The 25,677-nt window shown below is 42.3% G+C and overlaps 1 protein-coding gene across 2 annotated transcripts in view; it reads left to right on the forward strand.

The window, feature by feature from the left end:
• Positions 1-24,061, forward strand: part of LOC309370727 (gamma-aminobutyric acid receptor subunit pi-like) — a 46,019-nt gene extending 21,958 nt beyond the window's left edge. For both annotated transcript variants that reach the window (XM_081912799.1, XM_081912800.1), the window contains exons 6-10: positions 1,349-1,431; positions 12,770-12,907; positions 17,048-17,200; positions 19,049-19,242; positions 22,828-24,061. In XM_081912799.1, the coding sequence (XP_081768925.1) occupies positions 1,349-1,431; positions 12,770-12,907; positions 17,048-17,200; positions 19,049-19,242; positions 22,828-23,133 (874 nt within the window). In that variant the 3' untranslated portion in view covers positions 23,134-24,061. The remainder of the gene's footprint in view (positions 1-1,348; positions 1,432-12,769; positions 12,908-17,047; positions 17,201-19,048; positions 19,243-22,827) is intronic.
• The last annotated feature ends 1,616 nt before the right edge of the window (positions 24,062-25,677 follow it).

Here is a 25,677-nt window from a genome sequence, read left to right on the forward strand (position 1 = left end):
AACAATATGGGATTACATAGCCAATGTGATGATGATTGACAATGTCACATGGCCAGTAAGATCTGACTAGCTAATAATGTCATGAAGGCAGTTCATAGTGAGGACTGTGTTGCCTTGCCATCCTTCTCACTTTGATGGCCAGAGCAGATGAATTGAAATATTATAAACCATTTTCAAAATTTGTTTCTGTACAATTGGGGTAACTTTTTCAGGATCTAAAAAGGGAAGAGTAGCAATTCCAACTGAAGGGCTTAATCTATATCTATCTATCTAGTAAATCCCAATTGAACTAATTTAAAAATACATTTACCATAGACAAAAAGCAAAGCAACATAGAAAGGGAAATGAAGCCAGGGATAAACAGGAAAATATGCTGTTGTTTCAACTGCGCAAACACAAGCAGTTATAGTTTATCAGCCTTTCCCAACCTGGTGCCCTCCTGATGTTTTAAACTACAGTTCTCATCATTCCCGGGCATTCTCCACACTTCCTGGGTCTCCTGAGGCTGTAATCCAAAACCTTTGGTGAGCACCAAGTTGGGAGAAGCTGCAGTAGGGTGCTGAGACAAAGGGAGATGATGGTGATTGTACTGTAATTTGGCATGGTTTTTATTTTATTTATTCCATTTATATACCACCTTTCACTTCCAAGGAGCTCAAGGTGGTGGAAATGGTTCTCCCCCTCCCCATTTGATCCCCACAACAACCCTGTGAGGCAGGTTAGACTGAGAAGGAGTGACGGGCCCAAGGTCACCCAATGATTTGAACCCTGGTCTCCCAGGTCAGAGTCCAGCACTCAAACCATTGTGAGGTGGGCGCAAGAGACAGGGTCTTCAGCAGTAGTGCCAACATTATGAAATGCCCTCCCTGTGAGGATCTATCAGGCTTCCTCCAGATGTGAGTTGAATACACTTTTATTTTGGGTGAAGCTTCCCAGAGACCCTAGGGTAACCCCGTCAGATGGGCAGCATGCATTATTATTATATTACTATTACTACATACCTTTAATGTGAAATAATTCTTCCATTTTTTTGGCTGATGCTTACACCTTTTAACTTACAATACTGCGGTTTTCTTACCTTCATGCACTGCATTTGTTTTTAACCATTTTTGTTTTCCACTGTCTCATTTTTGCTAAGATTCAGAATGAAGTGGGGTGTAAAGGAGTTAATAATTTCACATCTTTATTCCCTAGCTGTCTTTTGACAAAAAAACATCAGCCGATCTTTCCCCCCTAGCCATATGTTTTGCCTTTTTTAAAAAAGCTCAAATAAGTAGGATAATTTGCTTCTATTTTTAGTGCTCGGTATGATGCATGGATGGTAACCATCTGTACTTTGCTTTTAAAGGATAACTACAACAGTTGCCTGTAGTATGGATTTGACTAAATACCCTATGGACAAACAGACGTGCACCTTGCAACTGGAAAGCTGTAAGTGATTTTATTACCTCTAACAAAGAGAGGGGCAGGGGGCAGGGAAGGGAGCCCATTTGCAGGGACACTGGAGAGAGGGTGCTACACAAAAGAAGCTCCCAGGTAGTGCTAGGCTGCAATCCTAAACCCACTTACCTGAGAGAAAGCACCATTGAATTCAATAGGACGGTGTCGTGGGCTAGCTGGATGCTGAGGCGTGGTGGAAAGCAGCAGATGGGGAACCCCTATGGGAAAGATGTCTCAGAGCCAGGGGATTAGTGGTGGAATGACAGAGGGAGAAGAGGGAGCAGACTGGGAGGAAGTGATGTCCGAAGCTGAAGAGGCAACAGTGTTTAGTGGGGCAGAGTGGTTTAAAATCAGAAGCCGAAGCGGAGGCTGGAGAGGAGTGGGGGCAAGCTGCTGAAGAAGCCATGGAGTCCCCCTGCTCTTTCTGTGACCAGCTCCCCTGGTCTCCAAGGCCATGGAGAGTATTGAAGAGGGTGGAGGAAAGAGAGACAAGATGGAGCCTCAGGTGGATGGGGGAAGGAGTCTGGGAGAGTGGTGGGAAGGCGGGACATTTAGTCCTCAGAAATGCCTTATTGGGGCAAGATCTACAGGGAAGAGTTGCTGCGATCACTAGGCCTGCAGAGTTTGGGTTTCTTTGGGTTAACTTCGCTGACACTGGGTGTTTTATTGCTGACTTGCTCCTGGACAGCAGGATTTCATTCTGCTCTAGAATAATTAGTTGAGGCAGGATGTAGAAGTTAAAACCTCTGCAGCTGAGGCTCAACATTCAAAAATATGCCTCTGAGTACCAGTTGCCAGAGAGAAACAGTGGGAGAGAACTCCTGTGCTCAGGTCCTGCTGGTGGGCTTTCATTGGCCAATGTGAGAGCAGAATGCTGGAATAGACAGGCCTTTGCTCTGCTCCAGCAGGGCTCTTCTCTTCTCTTAATGAGCGGCAGCCATGTAGGGCTCCCACCCACTGAAATATTTCCATGTCAGTGCAAAGCCTCCACAGGAGCAGATGTGGAAAGTATCCGGTGAGATCTAAGCAACCAGCATGATTGCTTCTAGCATACAGAAGTACTTCAGCTGGACCTCTGACCACACAGAAGAGGTTGCTCAGCTGCACAGTAATAAAACATGCACTGGGCCTGAGAATTTGTGCGTATATAGAAAATGTACTTGTTTCTTTCCCATTGCTGGGTGTCTTGATAATTCCGCACATTTCAAATGAAAACTACTGTACCTCACTAGTCTAATGTTTTATGGTTTTAACCCATGTAGGTTCTGACGAGGCCAAGACAGGGTTGGATAGACTCATCAGTATCTGGCCCATACCAGTTTTGCATTGGGACAGGACTAACTATAATCTAATGTAGTGATGTGGCAAAAATTTCTGATGCTACCATCCTGCAGCCAAAACAAGCCAGAGTTTGGCTTCTTGTGATTTCTGAACCCAGGCTCATGCTTTTTTTCCTCCCCCCCAAAAAAAAATGAGCAGTAAGGTAAGGACAAATATTAGCTTCTGCTTGTGGGTTTGTGTGAACCAAACCAAACCAAACCAAACCATGAGCTCAGGTTTGGAGCACATGACAAGCCAGACCCTGGCTTGCTTTGTCTGCAGCAGCATCCAGAAGCAACACCATGGGAGCTTTGGGGCAGTATGCAGAAGCACGCTGCTCAGTCACCTTAAATGTGAGTTTGTTACAAACTAGGGTTTCGTATGGCATGCAAGCAAAGCCACTGAATGCATGCATGAACGTATGGCATGCAAGCAAAGATGTTCAGCCCTCCTGTTCTGACATCTGGCCAGCTTGAGAAGAGGCTTTCCAGTTTGTTAGATCAGTTTTCTGTGATACCAAAACAGGGACACTATGGTTTAAGCACTGCCTACAGTCCTGGTTTCCAAACTATACATTCAAACCATAGTTTGGAGTAGGAGGAGTTAGGATTCGATATCCCGCTTTATCACTACCCTAAGGAGTCTCAAAGCAGCTAACAATCTCCCTTTCCCTTCCTCCCCCACAACAAACACTCTGTGAGGTGATTGGGGCTGAGAGACTTCAGAGAAGTGTGACTGGCCCAAGGTCACCCAGCAGCTGCATATGGAGGAGCGGAGACGCGAACCCGGTTAACCAGATTACGAGTCTACTGCTCTTAACCACTACACCACACTGGCTCCTAATTTGGCTTCTAGGCACACTTAAACCACAAGTTTCTGGTTTAGATTCTATGGGAAACTTTAAGTTATTGCATAAGAGAGTAGGAGGGAGTGTTTGAGCTCACTGCTTGCTCTTGTTCTAACAAAGCACAGACAGTTGGGAGCCATGGTATAACGCCTCAGCCAGGCCTTAGAATGTCTCAAGAAATGTTGTAGACAAATAAGACTGAATAAATATTTAAATCAGAAGAGCAATTCCTTGCTCGGTTTCATACAGAATTCTTTGGCATATTTTCATACACATAAGGTAGATTTGTGTATCTGACTGCATACCCTCCAACATTTCTCCTATTCCATAGCAACAAACCAACAACATTTATACCCCACCCATCTGACTGGGCTGTCACAGCCACTCGGGTGGTTCAGGGAGGTCAGACAACTATATCCTCCAACATTTCTTAATTAAAAATAGGGATGTTCTAGGGAAAAGCAACACATCCTGGGATGAAATCAGGAACTGCGCCAGCTTCTGTAAATCTAGGACTGTCCCTGGAAAACAGACGCTTGGAGTGTCTGTGATTGGCAAGGCCAGTGCTCACATTTCAGCCTTTACAGTCAGGAAAAGTTATTACAAATGCAGTTCTTGACTGCCACTCTCTGCACAGCCAGGCTGCCTAAATCCCATTAATAAATCTGTGCAGGATTATAGCCACAAAGGCAAATTCTCTCCACCTCTCCAAATAGTCTCAGTTCAAGACTTCTGACCATTTAAAATGTCTGTGCTTCAAGCTACATTTCTCTTCTTCTATAAAGCTGTGCCCTAGTCTTGTCCAGCAATCTATGTTTTCCACGTCTTCTGTCTGAAAGCATCTGAATGTGCCGGCTTAGTCTTAACTTCTGACACCACTCATGCAAGCAAAACTCAATTGCACAATTATTCACAAAGTGGGCCACACATTCATTTTCTAAAACTGAGCAAATATTTGTTGACTTTATTCTAACAGAATTGGCCCTATTATAGCTGTTGGAACCTCCAAACCAACATTAGATGCCTCCAGGGAACATGAAGTTTATAGGGGAAATAAAATGATCCTGATGCTCCCCCTTAAAATAAGAAGCTGTGGTATTGCCTAGTTTGATAAACATAGCCTAGTGGGGGATAAATTAAATGTCCAGAATAAAAAATGCTTCCAATGTTAGAAAGGTGGATGAAATACAGTTTCTATAGTTTAGGTTACATGCTCAGTTATGACTAGACCACATCATCGTAAGCTAGTTCTCAAAGATGACCTGGGCCAAAAATTCACTCTGAATGAGGATCCCATATATTCTAAATTTCTCTAACTTATTTCATGATAAATTGGAATCTTTAGTCACAATATTGAAAGAGAAAAACTTTAAAGGATTTTTTAAATTCTAAGTTGTATGTATATCCTAGCTTAGCTGTATTGTAAACCACTTTGTGAAGACGTTTTGCCTGGAAAAGCGGACTATAACTGAAACAAACACATACAGCTACACTATTAATTGACTTATATTTCTTGTTTGACTATTGTTCAACACTATACAGTCCTACTTTAGGTAGAAATCTCACACCATTAATTGCTCAGATTAAGTGTGGGATTCTTTTTACCAGTGATTTGCAATCCCAACCCCAATTGAATAATATATCACCAAACACAGAAATATACTTTTTCATTACAGGGATTTCCAGAGGGATAGTTGCATTGCTCTGTTGTAGCGAAAAAGGTGGGGAAAAGTCTTGTTTCACTTTAAAGAAGAGTTCATTTATTTTGGCATAAACTCCAGTCCACAAAAGCAGGTCCCACAATAAATGTGTTAATCTTTCTGATGCCACAAGATTATTTCTTATTTATACTTCCCATGTACTTATTTTAAACATGCTCTGATGCATTCAAAGCTCATTCCTGCTGTCTGGGACTTTTCTATTAATTAAAATGGTGAAACAGATCTGTGTGTATGTTAGGGATGGGTGGGGAGTCAGTTCAGTATGCATTTGAAGACAAATCTATCAAATTCGCACTTTCTGAAACTACATGAGAACTGAAACACAGTCACCCTCACATGAACTTTGCAATGCAGTGGTCCAACCAATTTGTGCTTTTTTTAAAAATGTATATATTAGGGGAAAGTGTACATAAAAGTGAATACATTTGTGGAAATGAAATGCATGTTAGGATATTAGGTGATTATGTTAGGTGCTTGCAAAAAATGTGTGCTTTAGTCAAAAAATACATTTAGTGGGAGAAATTTGCACCAAAAATTTCCACAGGGTTTATTTTAGATTGCAAATTGCTAAAGAAATTTGGAAAACTGAATCTAAGATGGGAAAATGAGAAACAGAGCTGAAATGGACAGATCTATCCCTAGTATATGTATTATTTTGAAGCAGCAGATTGTTTAAGTTTTTAATCTGCCATACAGGTTAATCTGTTCTACAGTCCTTGCATGCAGTAACTGTCTCCAGATATGAGAGTACAAGATAACAACAACAACAAACAACAACAACAACAATTTATACCCCACCCATCTGGCTGGGTTTCCCCAGCCACTCTGGGAGGCTTCCAACAAAAGATTAAAAATACATTAAAACATCAGTCATTAAAAACTTGCCTAAACAGGGCTGCCTTCAGATGTCTTCTAAACATCAGATAGTTATTTATTTGACATCTGATGGGAGGGTGTTCCACAGGGCGGGTGCCACCACAGAGAAGGCCATAATACCATAATGTGGATGGGTATAGGGCTGCAGAGGAAATATGTGGATTGTAATTTACCACACTTTAAAGATTAACAGTGCAATCTTAACTACGTCTACTCAGAAGCAATTCCTAATGAATTCAGTGGGACTTACCCTCAAGGAAGTCAAGGTAGGATTGGAGCCTTAGGGAGCGATCTAAACCCAACTTCTACCAGGATGGGTGGAATCTGGAATGGGCAGACCTTTGGTTGAGCTGGTGCTGTCTCAGCTGAAGCACCTCATCTTGGCTCTGCAGGAGATACAGCTGCATATGTTCTCCATCCTGGGGCAGCCAGGGCTCTTCTAAAGCTAGTTGAGTCATGGTGGGAGCAAGTCTCAAAAAAAGTGTGCGCCAGGGGAGTGGCAAGGGCATTGCAGGGGTGGGTCAGAGGGAAACCTATTCCAAACTTTGCTTAGCTCGGTCATGTGACCTAGGAACTCAGCAGAATTGTTAATAGCCAAAAGAGTGCTGCAAGCCAAACACTATTTATTTGCTGCCCTTCATCCTAAGGTCCCAGGACAGGTTACAGTATTAAAACGCATTATTAAAAACAAGTCAAAACAAATGCTTTGTTCTCCAACCCTCCCCGCACTCGGGCTGGCTCAGCCAGTATTAACCCTGCTCCTGAGTGGAGTTTGGAACAGAGGTAAATTACACTAGCATAATTTATCCCAATGTAAATTATGCTGGCTTCCTAAAATTTGGATTGATTTTGTTATTCAGTGAGGCTTGCATAGAAACAGTGTTTGATGGATTGCACCATATTCAGTCTGCAATGTTTGCCATCTTTTTTTTTTACTATTAAGTGATGTACTATGTATTTACATACACCATCCCCCCCCCCGATTTAAAAAGTATTTTTATACAACTTTACAAGGCGAAACGACAGCCCCCCTCAAGGTGGTTTACAGGGAGGTGGTGGTGAACTCCATAAAAGAATTTAAAACATAGAGAACAATAAACTGAAAATAGTAGCATAAATAAAAATCACCCCCAGGTGAGAACTGTAGTAATAAACAGTAAAAAAAGAAAAAAGAAATTGTGGAAAGAGGTACAATTATGACTTTAAGAGATACAAATCAACAAAGCCTTGTATGTATGCATTTCCCCCGGGAAGCAAAATAGATAAATAAATCCTTATGCACCTGAAAACAAAGGGTTTCTGAATGATACCATCTGCCATTCAGCAAGCACACAAGTGTCTCTTGAATGAATGAAGGAAAAACATAGCAATGCAATAAAAATGGATCACATGACATTTGTTGCTCCCTTTCTAGGGTAGGAGAGTCAAGATCAGAAATGACTGAGCAATCTATAATGATCCAGTCCATATCTGCGTGGCACTTCCACCCTTCCTGGTTCAGTTTGAACAGTTGTTGGATAAATAGTGCTGTCTTCCCAAAATAAGCTGCAGATATCAGTGTGCCCTTGTCAAAACAGTCAATATGAATACGCAAAGGTTTCTAGCACCAAAAAACCCCCAAACAAACCCTTGTTAACTGGAAATAATATGTACATCTGGAGGAAAACAATATCGCCAAAGGACTCTCAATTAGAAGCAGATTATAACAGGCTCTTGGAAAAGAGTAATGGCAACATTTGTAGCCGCTGAGTGCAGGATTTAGCAAGCAGCCTCAGGATTGCAGACTTGATTGCAGTAATGGCCGTTATGACAGCCGGTTCCTAGAATGGCAGCAATAAAGTAGAATAACCTCTATGGAAATTTCACACAATTTCATATTGCCTTAATATGCGCATAAGGACTGAGCCTAGCTGAAAGGAACAGTTGCGTGGGCTGTTCTGGGAAGGATTAAATGCACCCTCTTCATTCTTCCCTTGCCATGTTGATCGCACCTGTGTTGCAGGTGTAACCTTCTCTTCCTTCCTTCCAGGATCTAAGCTATAGAGACAATTACTGAGGCATCCTCAGGGACAATTTTTTTTAAAATATGCACATTTCTACTATCAATAACTATAACACTCTTGATTACAAGATCTGTTGCAGGTGTAACAGATTTGTAACAAACACAAATTATAATTATCCCTGCAAAAGCCTCAATAGTATACCATTCATCTTCTTTAGATACTAGCAGTAATGGGATAGGTATCATTGCAATCAGTGTCCAGATGGCATCATTCTCTCCATACCTTTCACACTGGATTTGTAGAGAATGTTCTCTTTCTTCCTTAAGCAGCAGGTAAGGCGGTGGTCATAGACTAGAACATGGAAGGGGAAAACCACCAGTGTGTGTGTGTGCATAAATAAAATACACACTTGACAGTGTGCCCACACAAACAGGTGCAGAAAAATATTCTCACATCCCTTTTCATTTCTAAATATTTAGTTAACCAGAAGCAGGCTTTTAAGGTATAAAAGTAAGATGGGTCTGAAATTTCACCAGTGTGAAGAGAAAGAAACTAGGAAGCCCTTCTAACAGCAGCAACAAAAATCACTGAGTATGTTCTGCTCCAAAATATTTCGTCCTTCTATGTCCTGAACCCCTGGGCCTACCTGTCCACAGGTCAGTATGTCCAGTCCAAAGTCCAAAGCCTGGGGGTCAACCATACAAGCAAAGCCCAAAGTCCGCAATCTAAAGGCCAGGAAACACAGTCCAGGGTCAATCCAAGTAGAGAAGCCTGAAGTCCCCCACTCAGGAGACCACCCAGAGTCAAATTCAAAGCATAGTCCTGCAGAGGCCCAGGAGCATCCAAGCCAAAGTCCATCAACAAGGGCAGTTCAGCAGACACAGCACCTCAGCTCTGCTTCCTTTTCATACTTTGCAGGCTGATTAAGCATCTGGGGTTGATGAGGCAGGTTACCCTTACCTGCTCCAAGCCTACTCCAGCTGAGAAAACACATCCCTCCTTCCAGAGCCAATGAGCCCCACCTGGCCAGCTAGGGAGTTGGGCTATGGGCCCTTGCCTGCCTCAGCCTCCTAGAGCAGTGTTCCCCAACCTTGGGCCTCCAGCTGCTTTTGGACTACAATTCCCATCATCCTTGACCACTGGTCTTGCTAGCGAGGGATGATGGGAGTTGTAGTCCAAAAACAGCTGGAGGCCCAAGGTTGGGGAACACTGTCCTAGAGCACCACTCCTGCTGTTCACTATGCCTCAGAGGCCACCGTGTTCATGGGGACAGGGGGCCCTCTGGCTCTGAGGATGGGTCCTGCCGCTCTGGTTACTGTATACTGTCCTACATCCCCTCACCATCTGTCACCCTGTGAGTACTGCCTTCCCCATTCCCAGCTTGCCCTGGTGTCCTAGTCCCGGCTACCCCCCTCGCCAGGATCCTCTTCCTCCTCACTGCCATCCTGCCAGTTCATGACATTCTAGAACTTAAAGGCCATACACATTATAAAGCAGGAGATTCCCATGCAGACACAACCTTAGCTGGAAAGAAAGCTTCCAGCTAATTATCTGAACTGGGTTTAAGGCACAGAATGTGCATGGACATGCCGGCTTCTCAGAGATCAGAGTTGCCAGAATATATTCAGTGTAGCTTCTGTGAAGGACGAGGAAACGGTTGGTTTAGCAGCGATTAACAGGTGGAAAGGACGGAAGTAGCCAGGGGACAGATCAACATGGAAGAGGTTCAGCATCGTCTACACTGGCTTGATCATGTCTACAGAATGGAAGATGGCAGGATCATCTTCAAGGATGGGGAGCTGGCTTCAAGTACCAGGCCTGTTGGCAGACCAACTCTGCATTACAAAGATGTCTGCAAACATGACATGAAGGTTGGCAACATCAACCCCACCGTGTGGAAATCCCTTGCAGACGACTGCAGTGCCTGGAGACAGTCAGGTCATGCATCCATAGCAGTGACCAGAGGAGGAATGACCACTGGGAGGAGTGCAGAGAGGAGAAATGCCATGGTACATCTGCAGCAGGACAACCAGATGCCCTCATCTGCCCCGGCTGTAATGAAACATGTCTCTCTTGTATTAACATGTCTCTCCTGCATCTGTCTCTGCAGCCACAGCAGGTGCTGTAATCTTCCAAAGTTTGACTTCACTGACAAAGACACAATCCTCCATTGTCTCCTGACACAGACGGATGCCAGTAATAATCCTAGGGGCAAGAGATGATGGCAATGATTTCCCCACCCTTCACCCTAAGGTCCATGGGTGGGATACAACAATTAAAAAAGAACCTTAAAAATACTATGGCACAGGGAAATGGCAGAGAAATGGGAAGCTGAAAGAAGGGGTGATATAAATATAAAAATATTTTAGAAGTTTGCCTGGCCAGATAGCCACTGAAATTCTGGAAACTTTGTGAAGGAATGGAATGCTATTCCTAAGTCTGCTCTAATAACTCATTTATTTAAAATGGGCAGAGGAAATAGGATAATGAGGCAAGGAGGAGATATTGAGAGATGGAGCCATGGAACAGGGGCTTAATTTGGAGCGCAGGGTCATCAGTAAGCTAATGGCACACAGCTCTACCTCTCCATTCCATTGGAACCAGGAGAGGCTGTGGAGGTGTTGGAGTCTGGCAGAATTGATTGACTGGATGGGGTGAATATACTGAGGCTGAACCTGAAAAGATGGAAGTGCCGGGGCGGGGAAATGAGGTTTGGATATCCCATGTCCTGATTTGCACCAACTAGCCAATTCTTTGGATTCTAGTAGCCTGACATCTGTCTCCTGCCTTTTCCAAGGAGAGTTCTGAAAAGAAGGAACTTCACATTGCCTGCGTGCCTAAAACCGCCTTTGCAGCCACAAGGGGAATTAATAAAATTACAAATCAGTATTTATTTTCGCAGCAGAATATCCTGTAAATCCCCTCATTATTCAGCTCTCCCTTGCTCTTTAGAATGCAGAGGGGGCTTACTGAAGCCAAATGGATGAGTAGCGCTCTCTTTAGTCTTCCGGGGCTTCTGAGAAATGCTTTGCTCTCCTTTGGCTATTTGCACAGTCGGGCGGGCTGAAACTGAAACATTTTATAATCTGTTTGATGTGACACTTCAAGCTGTTTCGCACATCAGCGTAAATGTCATTGTGCTGCAGACCTCAGTATACATCGCAGGACACCAAGGAGCAGTATTGATATTCATGTTCATAACTAACATTTGCTGCAGCAACCGTTTGTATATACACTGCGGGGAAATGTGTGAAGACTGGGCAGTATTCTCATAGGCCAATATAACAATATGACCTCCTTTGCAGTTGCCCAAATGCATAGCTTTCAGAGGGAAGTATTTCACTGTGAGGTTTACAGGATCAACTCTCACATCACGATGGGGGAAGAAATTCCATTTAGTTCACGTTTACAGGTGAACTTACATGAGTCACACTTTCTGAAACAATACAAAACTGAAACAGAGCTATCTTTTGAAAGTTGTGCCTCTCTAAATTTTGCAATGCAGTTTTCAAGCCAAGTAATGTGTTCAAATCTACATATACTAGGGTAAGGTGTGAGTATAAATGCATGTATTAGTGAAAATAACATACAAAACCACATTCTATTTGGGGGAGGGGGAAACACTTTGCAAAAATGTGTATATGAGGAATTCCCACTAAAATGCTGATGAATTTTCATCAGGATATATAGATATATATATTTTCTAAAAAGTTGTACTCTGATGTGGAAATGTGGAGAACCAAATTTAAGATTGGGAAAGTGAGAAACTAAGAGTAACCAAAATGGACATACTTGCCCAGCCCTTCTCTCACAACATAGTGTTTGCATTGCCAGCACAGGAGCCTACCTTTCTTCACTTCACAAAGTTACTAGCAGAACAATCCTATATTCAGGATTTGACAGAAGTCATGATTTGCCCCCAGAACTCAAGACATGCCTCCAGCATAAAACATACACTGATAACACCAGCAGAACACTCTCCCCCCCCCCCCTGTGTAGCTGTTTTGCTGGTGAAGAAACACTAGCATTCTGGCCAATTCATATGGGAGGGTTTTTTTTAGATCTACCCTTTCTTACCATGCAGAGTGCCAGCCTGAATGATTTTACATGTATTAAAAAGGAGTGTAAACTGACCTCTGGGTCTGTGCATTTTAAGTTTGGTTATATTATTACTAAGTGAATGTTGCATTCATACGCGAATTTAGACAGATAGCCACACAAGCTCTTTCAGATGGTCTTTAAATGAAATATCTCCATTTAAGGTGAGGGATGGGGAGTTTAAGCTGTGAAGATGAATTTTGGATTTAAAAATGGAAACAATTTGTTGTGCAGCTGCGTGAAGCATGGACTATTTAGAGGCTGAGGTCTATTTCTTGATTTTTGTTTTCCTGTTGTGTATTTCCTAGGCATTTACTAAAATCCTAAAGTCTAGGATTCTCTGGGAAATCAGTAAATGAAGTGAAATTAACAGAAGCTTTGCCAGAAAATAGAAGACATATACATATATGGGCTCAAACACATTTTCTATATTTAGTAAAATTCCTCTCTTCTTCTATTCCCAGGGGGTTATAACATAAATGATGTCATGTTTTACTGGACAAGGGGAAATGATTCCGTTAAAGGCTTAGAAACCCTTCGATTGGCGCAGTACACAGTAGAAGACCACTATACCTCTAGTTCTGAAGCTGTCTATGAAACAGGTAGGTAACTCTTCAAGAGTTCATTTACAGTCATAAAATCCTACTTACTTCTTGATCTTTCTGTCTTTCCAGTTCACTTCATTAAAGCTAGCTGGGAATGGCCTGAAGGCAGATGATGATGCTTACTTTCTTTCTCATATTCTATACCTTAAAAAAAAGAGAAGAACCCAGAATGGCCAACAGCATATAAAACACAACAATTAACAGATGTCAAGGCATTAAAACAGAATAAAAATATAATAGTAAAATACATGAAAGAGTGAGATGTTGCTGCTGAAACTAAGCAGGTTTGGATCTGGCCAGTGTCTGGATGGTAGACTGGATGGGAATCCTTTATATGCCACCTTGAGTTTATTAAAGAAATTTAGGAGGAGGAGGATGATGATGAATTTAAAAGACTTGGCTGTGCTGCTGGACCTTGACTGCTTGACTAAAAACCTTTATTGTATACCAAGTCATCTGATTCCTATGCATGCCCACTCAGATGTCTTGCTGAGTTCAAGGTGGGGGGGTTACTCCCAAGTAAATGTATACAGGAGTACAGTCTCTGTTAGCAGAGAACATCTGTACAAAACTTTCAAACCAAGAAGAATACCCTCCCAAAAAACAAAAAAACCCCCAAATCTATTAGAACAACCAGTAAAACTAATTGAAAGAAATTAAGCACATTAAACAATAGAAGCTTGACTAAATAAACATGTCTTTAAAGCTCATTTAAATGCTGAAATTGATGAGATTCGGCAGGCAGCTGATTCTATCCTCTAGGGGCCACCACCAAGAATATTCGCCCTGCAGGGGCCGCTACACTCTTAGATGATGGAACCATTAATAGGTTCTCTGAGCTGTATCTTCTGCAAATCCTGGTTCTCACAGTTGAAGCTTGTCAGGTCCACCCCCCCCCCCGATTGCATGCCTCAGTGTGATAAGAACAATCCGATGCACTGAATTATTATTATTATTTTCCTTCTGGATGCTGCACACATTTGCTGCACACAGAAGATAGAGCTTTTTTTACATACCATCCCAGCTATTACATTTGTGATTCACAACTCAATAATATGCTTCTGCATTTAAGTTTCAATCAACGTGCATTGTGCCATTTTTATTTTCTATTCTGGTTTCTGCTCAGATCGTATAAATCTTTTGCCTTCCACTAAAGATTTTTATTTGAGAGCATCATTGACTAAGGAAACATCATGACTCAAAGTCCTAACTCACATTAAAACAGCAAATGCCTATAAATAGGTATAAAAATACAGATCTCCACTAGCAGACTTCATGTTCAGACAGGATCTTGCTTCTTACATAAGTGGCATCTGCTTGCTTTCCTCACTGCTTCCGCTGCTGGCTAGCCATCGTGCTCAAAGAAGGCTAATGATTCCATATTGCTGCTCTGCCCAGAGAGAAAGCAGAACCTGTTCACTCATCAGAAAATAAAATACATGTTCACTTATGAATATTTCAAGAAGAGAATATAATAATAATAATAATAATAATAATAATAATAATAATAATAATAATAATAATAATAATAATTTATTATTTATACCCCGCCCATCTGGCTGAGTTTCCCCAGCCACTCTGGGCGGCTCCCAATCAGTGTTAAAAACAGTATAGCATTACATATTAAAAACTTCCCTGCCTTAAGATGTCTTCTGAATGTCAAGTAATTCTTTATCTCTTTGACATCTGATGGGAGGGCGTTCCACAGGGCGGGCGCCACTATTATTATGTAAACAATGCAAAGAAAAACAAAGTGCAGGCCATTGTTCTCATTTATATAGGATTATATTTTCTAACAATAAATGAAGTATAGCCAGGATTTTAATATCTATCTATCTATCTATCTATCTATCTATCTATCTATCTATCATCTATCATCTATCATCTATCTATCATCTATCTATCTATCTATCTATCTATCTATCTATCTATCTATCTATCATCTATCTATCATCTATCCATCATCTATCTATCTATCATCTATATCTATCTATCTATCTATCTATCTATCTATCTATCTATCATCTATCATCTATCATCTATCTATCATCTATCTATATGGATGTGCAAATAATAACAATTCATTTCATTGTTTCCTTTGGTGGCTTGATTAATTTCCATGGCTTTTTTTCAGCCATTTTCTTCACTGTGTGCCTGATTGAGGGAGAGAGAGGGGAAGGTTTTATTTATTTATTTAAATCATTTCCCATTGATTTCAGGAGGCAAATCTTATTTCACATTTGTTTTTTTTTACAATCAGATGAAATTTGCAGAGTGGTAGTCCTTCCTTGAGCAGACATAGGCTCCAGAGGAGAAACTTGTACCTGCTTTGCTGTATCTCCAGGCTTTTGGGCAGTTTACAGGGGCATAGGAAGGGGGGGTGCAGCCTGCCCCGGGTGTCATCCCTGAGGGGACCATGGGGAGCGGCACTTACTGTAGGCCTGGCCTACAGGGCGCCCAAGCCACATGTTTTTCCTGGGAGTTATGCGCTGCCCAAAATGGCAGCATGGGGCTTGCGTCTGCCAGGCGGACTCCATGGGCAGCTCGCTGTGGCATTCCCCTGTGTCAGGGCTGAGTCAGTACATTTGAGTTCCCCAGATCTGGGAGAGGACTTCAGGGTAGAAGAAGAGGACGCTGTGCCTGAGGGGGAGGGAGCTGGAGGAGCTAGAGAAGGAAGGGCAGTGTCTTCAGAGGGAGAGAGACAGGAAGAAGAAGAAGAAGAGTTTGGGTTTGATATCCCGCTTTATCACTACCTGAAGGAGTCTCAAAACGGCTAACAGTCTCCTTTCCCTTCCTCCCCCACAACAAACACTCTGTGGGGTGAGTGGGGCTGAGAGACTTCAGAGAAGTGTGACTGGCCCAAGGTCACCCAGCAGCTGCATGTGGAGGAGCGGAGACGCGAACCCAGTTCACCAGATTACGAGTCCACTGCTCTTAACCACTACACCACACTGGCGCCAACAGCTCCACAGGGACAGCAAGGGTTAGGTTCTGGATCAGAGACTGGCGAGAGATTTAGACGGCGCTGGACAAGAGGAGACTTGAAAGGCGGGGCGATAAATTCCCGCGTTTTGTGAGGTGTTGGCGGCATAAGAAGAGGCCTCTACTGGTATCTGAACTGAGTGACTCTGGTGAATGATAATGAACTCTTGATGACCATTGTAAATGAAGACCATTAAAACGCCAGAAGTCTCTGGAGAGGATTGTTTGTGAGGAGAGGTACATGCAGCCCTGGCACCCTGGGTGGATCGCCACGGCGCTCCTGGCAGCTTAGCCAAGTTGTGCTTAAGGAGGAGACCATCTCAGGTTTGGAAGACACGCTAAGCCAAACTTTGGGTTAGCTGCCATGTTTCACTCACCTGAAAAGCATGGGGAAAAGCAAAGTGAATTCTGCCTCCTCTTTAGAGGCCAGCAGATTCACACATATGCACTAAACCATGGTTTGGCTTAGAGTTATGGGCAAACACTGTCAAGGAACTGCCATCAGCTCAGAGGCAAGAGGTGGAAGGGCAGTTGTGTTATAGGGAACCTCCGAAGATCTTGTGAAGAAGTTCCTCCTCTGGCGAGGAGGAAAGCCCCGCCTCCAGTGGGGAGGAGGTGCAGGGACCAGGAGATGCTAGGGAGAGACTCAACACGGAGCCTGAGCAAAGTGGAGGGGAGGGAAGTACCCCTTTGCCAGCACCCACTCTGTGCAGTAGGTTTCGGCGCAGAGAGGGGAGGAGAAGGATGGGAGTCATATGGCTGTTATGCTGGGAGAGGTACAAGGACTGAGCCAGAAATGAACTTGTGACGCTCTTCACTGTAAATATTTTGCACTAATAATAAAGCTGGAAAAGACAGGTTGGAGTCCTGCCTGTTTGCTCTCGAGCAACCACACCAACTCCTGACAAACACTAAATAGAAATTAGATATAAGTATGATGGGTGAACTAGTAAGTTGGTAATTGTGTGCTTTAAAAAACCGTGAAGCTTTAAAATAATGTGTTCTATGTGCTCCTTATCTTGTTTTCTTAATGCTGTTCATAATAATAAAGATTTGATCTGAAGCTTTAAAATATTATTTAAACTTGTACATGAAGAAGAAATTGCCAAGAAATCTAAATGACTTGTTGCATGTCTCTCTTTATTCACTACACAGGGCACTATCCAAAGTTAGTCTTCCATTTTGAGCTCAAGAGGAACATTCTGTATTTTATCCTTGAAACATATGTACCGTCCAGCTTGCTGGTTGTCCTCTCCTGGGTGTCATTCTGGATAAGCCAGTCTTCAGTGCCAGCCAGAATCTGTATAGGTGAGCTACAATAATAAAACACAGATGCACTGCCCACCCCCCGCCCAGGTCATGTTGTTTTAACATGGAGGAAGCTGCTGCATTTTTGTTCCTCCACCACCTATGTAATGCAGTGAGCCTTGCACCATGGGATCTATGTTCCAGCTCCTCTGTACATCAACCAGACAAGTCCTAGAAACTGGGCAGGGCAGATGCAATGAGCCTAAGGAGCCTCATGTTACCCAGCCAGTGTTAGAATGAACTTCTAGAGTCACTCTGCAAGTGAAACAGTTGAAACATTGGTTCTGTTAGGCGTTTTATTCTTGGGTAAAAGTAACATGTGTGGAAGAGAGGTGAGGTGTGACTACTCTAACTCCACCACCACTGTTCCCACCACCCTCCATGAGCTGGAAGAAGAACCACTGCAGGGAGGAGCCTGCTGTCTTTGTGTAAGCTCCTCATGCCATTTAGAAACCTGAAAAAGCAAGGCTCTGCATCATTAGAATGCAAGAAGAACCTAACAGTGGCCCATTGAGTTCAACATCCTGTGCACAGCCTGCAACCTGGAGTCAAGAGCACTCACCCCTCCTGTGGTTTCCCTCAGCTGGTACTCAAACTCATACTGCCACTGTGTAGGCATAGGTAAACCATAGCCATCACGATCAGCAGCCATCTATGCAGCCTTATCTTCCATGAATTTGTCTAATCCTCTTTTCAAGCCATCCAAGTTGGTGGCCATCACTGCCTATAACATGTGGGGGATATTACGCCAACTCATGGGGGGCTGTGGGGACAGTGTTGGGGGAAGGGAGGGCTTGCATGCACAGCCTCCCTCCCTCCCTCAGTGCAGGCTGATTTTACACAGAAGTAGACTGCCTGTGTGGGGCTATTGTGGTGCACGTATCTACTAGGCATTCTGCAATGCTCACTTCATGGGGATGCAGGACTTCAGTGTCCCTCTTCCGGCATTCAGTACAAGTGAGCTAGCCCTGTCCACTGGGTACCAATGCCCTAGCTACGGACCAACCTGGCCAAGTCCCCAAGCTGACACATGATCTGCATCAGTATGAAGGTCACCTCATGGGGCAGTGGAGGGTTCCTTTCCCCTTGGAGGGAGCCCTACATGTCCTTATGTACATAGCCCCCTTTCAAACTGGTAACGATCAGATGTGGCTCATGCGCTGGTGGGAAAGGTGGCAACAATAAAATATGGAAATAGACTGAGTTAGGTCTGTCTAAGAGCACCGACTGTTAATTCACATTGGCTCTCCAGGATCTGAGGGGGGTGGGGAGAGATTTTACAGCCATCTGCTATCAAAGATTCTTCAACCAGAGAATTCAGGGCCTGAACTTGGGGCCTTCTACATGGAAAAACATGTGCTCACCAAGCCTGTCTACATGTTATGGTGGCTCATGTGAAAAGAAGTGCGGTATAGTGGTCAGTGTCAGACTAGGACTTCGGAGAGCAGGGTTCAATCCCCACTTGGCATGAAACTCATTGGGTGGCTTTGTATTCCCTTTTGCCACCAAAATTAATTCACAATGTTATACATCGTTTCTCCAAGACTAACTTAGAGAGTAATTCAGCATCTCTTACCCTCACTTTTTACTTTTTCTTTTTACTCTGCTCCTTTTTGACCATGGTGCAGAACTTTACCGTAAACTTTATCCGAAGTATTATTAACACCTCAAAATATTCATACGTTAAACATTTTCTGCATTTTCTTCCAAATGAGGTGGGCTAAAATGAGATGACAGAAGACCTCACTGTCAAGTAAATATTGAGCAGCTTCTGTTCAGAGGCAGCAGGAGATGGTGTTGCTGCTAATCATGCAAGATCACCTCTGATTTCTCGTTTTGTTTCCGTAGGTGTTACAACTGTGCTCACCATGACAACTCTTATGATGGGAGCCAGGACATCACTTCCTAATGCTAATTGCTTCATCAAGGCAATTGATGTCTACCTGGGTATTTGCTTTAGTTTTATCTTTGGCGCATTACTGGAGTATGCAGTAGCTCACTTCTGCACCCTTAATCGATCTGGAATGAAGAAACTCACAAAGGTATTTGTTTTGTTTTAATTCCTCCATTTCCATAGCCTCTCTTCAAATGCTCCTGTCCATTGCTTCCTCTGCTATGAAAGCATATTATGATTCCAACTTTTAGCAGCTCTTTACAACATACATTCCCCGCCTGCTGTAGCATGACCAGGTTTCGCCTTGCTTCTGCTATTATTCACTGCAGATTGGTTCCCAATTTCTTTCCGGTCTCAATTCAAAGTGGTGACCATCACTTTGAAATCCTATATGGCTTGGACCCAGCACTTTTAAAAGAATGCTAGGTGAGATCACCATGGAAAGCTCTGCCCTGTAAACCATCAGCAGTTGGTGGGTATAAAGGACCATTTGCCTTTCAATGCTCAGAAAGACCTTGAAAGATTGTCTTTATTATTAATATTGTCTCATCCCCTGATCAGAGAGCTTTTTATGTGCTGCTGCTAATGATAGCTGATGTCTGGTATTAATTTGTGTTTTTGATTTACTGTATTGCTCATTATTGCATTGAGGCCCTTTCTGTGCCCCCAAAGCTGTAAAAATGCTGAAATAAATATATCCCCCATCATGGTCTTATTGTGACTATTGTGTGGTTCAGGAGCACAATGGTCTTGATCCACCATGAGACAGAATGACATGGTAGAACAGAGTGTGGTGGGACATCACATATCTGAATGTTTCTTGATGTAAAAAAAAAGGTTATGTAGATGAAAAACCAGCACAGCAGGGCTTAGACTCAGGTAGAATATCTCTCCCCAGTTTGCTAGTTTTTGTTTTGCTTTTTACTGGCAGGAAGCTCAGTGCAATGAAAACTGGCATCACCCCTCCTGAACTGCCGTGGTTCATTGTTTTGCACAGGTAGATCAGGTGTTGGCGACAGCAACCTTTGTGTTTGCCACATGGCACCTCCAGGTCTCCTGGTGAATCCTTTGGGGCTTTTGGGGGGATACTTTTCTATGCAACCTAGCTGACATGGTAGACAAGTGTGTTTACAGGCACACGTCTGGTCTTACAGGTCTTTACTGAGAGAACTACAGTTGACAGGTAACATTGTTGATTGCCCTGTAAAGTTTGAATGGGCCCTGAGAGGTTTGAATATACACTGTTCTGCTACCAGTAAGGACTTTAGCACTGCTATGTGCCACCGTGCAATGTGAAATGCCATAGTGCCTTTATGTTGTGCTTCAGTCATCCAGAGCAAAAGAAGGTAGAAAGGAAAGAAAGAGAAACCTGTATTCAGTCCTACACGAATCCTCAAATGTTCCCAGGACCGGAACTGAGAAATATATTCTAGCTGCTAGCAATCCATTGGCCTGCACCGTCCAAAATCTTACAGCGGGCAAAAAGAAGAATGGGAAAATGTTTGTAAGAAGTGTAGAGCCCTTACTGACAAGTCACATTCCCATACCTGATAAATGTTGTGGCACTCTCTAGTAGGCAGTACAATATAGAAAAGCATGAAAATGGATAACTTCCCACCAAAGCGACCTCTTTTCTCCATCCTGTGGACTGTTGGATTTGAACAAACACATCCATTAATAGAAGCAAGAAGCAGCAGCAGATGCCATTTCCAGTAGGTTTCAGCTGTTGTGCAGTTGCTTTCCATAGATCCTGCAACTGATTTTTATATCCTTTTATATTGCCATCTGCTTGCTATTCTCTCCTTAGGAGCAGGAACGGAGAGCAGAGTAAATAGCATTACTATTTAAAAATACGCTCCAAAGTTGAGCTCCCTTTTGATATGCAAGGTTGGTTTTCCTAATGTGAAACAGTTTAATTTCCCCCTTTCTCTCTCTCTCTTGGAGCCCCTCAGCAGTCCTTTAAATGTCCCCTGATACTCTAGATTTTGTATAGCAGATAGGTATTTGTCATTCCATTATAGATTCTTTTTCTTCTCTTTGCTAGGGCAATAGGATAAGTAAACTTGTGCTAGAAACGCGTCTTGTTAAGGTTCCTTAGAGAAGAGCGTATTCTAACATACAGACACTAAGCTGATAACTTGCCATGCCAGATGCTGGATTTCACACATGGTTTAGCTTCCTCTTAGGGAACATAAAGGAGCTAAAAGCAATCTGATAAGGCATCAGCCACCTGCAAACAAGTTTCAGAAAACCGGAAAAGAAAAAAGAATGTGTGTTTAGCATCCTTTCCTGCTGCGCAATAAACCTGCTGCTTAATACAATTTTTTTTTATAAAAAAAAATCATTTCAGCATAAAACCCCCCAGATATCTCCAACTGAAAAAAAGCACTCTAAAAAAGAAAAACAGCCCAGGTAGATGCGTCCATAAAAGTTTATAGATGATCATCTGTACCATTTCCATTTACAATGAGTGATAAGGAGGTTGCTTCCCTTAGCATTTTGTATTTTTATTTTCTAAGTAACGGCGCCAGTGTCTAAGCAATGTAAACATTATTGTTTATGCCGTAATGGAAAGTCACAAGTGAAGCTGATCCACTTTAATGTTGAGAAGATTGGTGAGTAAAATTCAGAATTAAATAGCCGAGGGCAGATCTGGCCAGATCCAAAACCTAGTTGCCATGACTAAGATGAGATTCCCAGAACATCAACGGTCATTGTGGATGTGAATTGTTTCCTTCATGTTAAATACAAAGAAAAGACCCCCCTTTTTTTGGTAAAGCACATGTAGATTTGCCTTTTTCATCAATGTGTATGGAAAAGTCCTTGTGGGGAAGGTTCAAACCCAGCTTATTTGTCCTTATCCACTCCACCACTGTGCCCAGAAAACCTGCTGAGCTGAAGTGTAATTTTTTCTCTTAAGAAGCCTAAGAAAACATTTAAACACACACAGTGGAATGTTGTCAGGGGACTGCCATCGGAACAGGGGAGGGAGACGGGGGGGGGCCCGTTGGGATACAGAGAGCCTCCGAAACTCCTGAGGAGCAGTTCCTCTTCCAGTGGTGGGAAAAGCCACACCTCCAGTGAGGAAAAGAGGGAAGGGGCCAGCCAAGTGAAGAGAGGGCTTGAGGATGCTGCTAAGAGCCCCAGCATCTCACCTCACCAGGCTGGCCAGGAGGGAGGCACGCCACTTCCGTCCTGGGGTGCTGAAGTTCTTATGTTGGGGGAGAAGCCGGAGGGGGCCACTCCCAGATTCTGCAAGTGACTGAGACGGACATGAACTTGGTAGATCTGCGCTGTAAATAGTTTGTACAATAAAACCTGTAAAAGACAGGTTGGAGTCCTGCCTGGTTACTCACGAGCAACCACCATCAGCATCTTACAAATGTGAATGGTTTTCATTTACTTTCCCCCACAATTATAATCTTTAAGCTTCAACTCCCAAAGAATCTAAAGAGTGAAGAAGGAAAAAATACACATGTAAGAGAATGAATCTGAAGATGACCTAGAAATCATTCTGCCCCAAAACAAATCATTCAGCTGGCAAATATGGGCACTAGTTTCAGGTGTAGTTCAGAGCTTGAATTCAGTGAACTTTATTAAACTGAACTAGTTTTGTTCCAAGCACTGGTATATCTGTAGCCCTTAGATAAAATGGATTGTTGGCTGATATTTAAAGGATGTGTGTTATGGAACTGATGAACAAGTGGTTTTGTCCAATTGTGATTCTTACCAGGAGGAGGATGACGAGGCTGAAGAGGAGATCAATGGAGTCCTGTCAGCAATTGCCAACAGTTGCAAGGCTGATAAGATTAAGGCTGATGCAGACAAGCTCACCAAAACCTCTAGAGGCAGAAAAGAGGAGAAAAGTAAACACAGCCGGTGTCACTCACCAATGGCAGTGATGAAGAGACTCTTCTGTATATTTGACTGCTTTCATGTTAAAAACCCATACCACATAGACAATTACGCCCGGCTTTCCTTCCCATTATCATTTATCATAATAAATGTTTTTTACTGGGTTTATTATTTGTATTTCTAAGCTTTTGAAAACCTCTCATGGAATAGTGTGGCAAGTGTAGCAAAGGTGCACAGAGTTATGTCAGGGAAAAGATTTTAATCTGCAGGGCATTACAATATCAAAAGAAGACTGTCATTTTATTGAGTAGTTTTTCTGTTGAGTTTCTGGTTAAATTACTGTCCACCTGTTAAGACTACTGTAGTATAAAAATCTATTGCTGGTCATCTGTTAAATGACTGTATTTTTTAAATTGACCTCATTTTTAGCATGCATTTTCCTATTGTTCGTAACATTTACTGAATGGCACAACACTTTTTTTAACTACCTGTAAAGCTTTGTAAAATTGAAATTGGCATAACACCAGTGTGAGGCTGTGATGATTAATATGTTTGAAAATTAAAACAAGAAGGAAGTGTTATCCTGCCCCCATGCCACCTGGTTAGTTTCAATATCTTATTGCCTTTGGCATTGTCAATAATGCATAGACTTTCAAGGATGTTATGTAACAAAGCTCTATCAGTGCCAATTAAATGTTTTCACAAAACAGTAAAAATCACTATGTTAAAGTTTGAACTTATGAATGCAACCAGCAGAATACGGAATTTCACACTAAATCCTTGTAGAAAACTACTCCAGGTTTCAAGAGACTTATTTTTAATGAATATTTGGAAGAATTCTGTGATGGCTTTTGGCGGAGAAGACACTAAAAATGGATGCCTTTCCTAGATGCAGTCTCCACAAGGCTTAAGCCTGCATCTTTTCTTTACTGGGATTTTAAGTCTGATGGTCTCAGTCCCCATGCTTGCAGGCCCAGTTCACATGTCAAAGTAAACAATAGTTAACAATTTACCATGGCTGTTTCCCCCTCCACATTAGCACCCAGAGGTAGCAAACCACAATCCCTGGCTCATTGTTATATTCAGCTTGGTGGTCACTGTTTGCTTTGCTCAAGGAAACCATGATAGGTAAGCCAAGAACAAGCCTTGGCTTATCATTATGGCTTGGAGCAAAAAAACAAAACAAAACAAAAAAACCACTAGGCCAAGACTCAGGACCACCATACCTGCCTCTGCATTCAAGACACCACCACCATTGTTCACTGCGACCTTGAAATGCCCACCCAATCAAGTGGAAGAAAATATTAGAATAATTATTGGCACATTTGTTGGGCCCCTTCCTTTTATACACTATTGATGGAGGCAATTAACTGTTCTGTCTTCTTGGTTGGATGTGTGGGTGGCTTTAGATGGGAAAACCTCTCTATTTAGGACAACTCTGGAGGAAGGCTGCTATACAACCTGGCACGTCCCCCAAAACAATTTAGATGGAGCAGTTAACAAAGTAAACATTGTCACAATGTTGATAGGATTACTAAGAAACTGTTCTTTCTCTCTCTCTCTCATTCTCACTGTGTGTGTGTGCGCGCACACACGTATATATTCAGACCATGGCATCTCTTGAACCAGAAATACTTTTCAACATTATTTTAAAAGACATACATTATCAGATCGAGTGATTTAAATTGCAATCCTGTATTCACTTATATGGGCATAAGTTCCATGGAATTCAGCGAGACTTACTTACAAGTAGGTTTGAATAGGGTAGCAGTTTTACTGTGCAATGCCTTTATTGATTTTCAAGCCCCCCCAATAATAAATATTTGCTTTTTAGATCACCAGTATGTCTTTGGAAGGAAGTAGTAAGCACTACCAACTAAATTCATGCCCTGAAATGAAGAGGTCAAAAATGGGTGCTTTGGTGCATCCTATAATTTTAACTACCTATTATTTTAACTACCATTATATAATTAGTAGTAATAAAGTTTCAGGTAATTAATAGAATTTCACATATTGGCTTTCTATCCTCCTCCAAGAAAGCCAATGGAGCCTGCTGGTAAAATGCTTATTTAACCCTAGCATCTGATTGACTCTGGTCCGCAAAATGCTATGATGTATTTGTTCACCTTTAAGTTTCCAGAAGACTTTGCTGCAACAGGCTTTAAAAATTGTTATTTTAAAAACTTCTTATTATATGTATAAATCCACCTTTTCTGCCAGGAGCTCAAGGTGAGATGACACTGGTTCTCAACCCTCCATTTTAGTCTTACAATAACCCTGTGAGATATAGTATTGTCATCTTAATTCTGCTTGAGCATTTCCAATAACCTGCCTAAAGAAAATCCAGCACTGAGTGTTTTCTTACACACCTTACATTAGTGCAATACATCACCTGAATTCTAAAAACTTGCAAGAGATCTTGTCAAACAGGGGTGTTAAAGGAATATATAGTTTTATAGCAGGTTTCCTGGAAAGACCTGTAAAAGAACAAGTTAATAATTTTAAATACTTGGGAGTTACTTTTCACTCCGCTCTGTTCCAATCACTTCATATTCAAAATATTACAGCGGATACACTGAATATTCTAGCTGTGTTATTGAAGTAACTAGGTTAATTATTAATATATTTTATGATAAACTTAGCACATTGCTATCCCTAAAACTAAAAAGGCCACATTTGTAGGATCAGCTTAACACCAGGATACAATTCAAGCCATCTTGTGGGGTTT

This window comes from Podarcis melisellensis, assembly GCF_964234715.1.
Source record: "Podarcis melisellensis genome assembly, chromosome: 5".
NCBI classification, from domain to species: Eukaryota; Metazoa; Chordata; class Lepidosauria; order Squamata; family Lacertidae; genus Podarcis; species Podarcis melisellensis.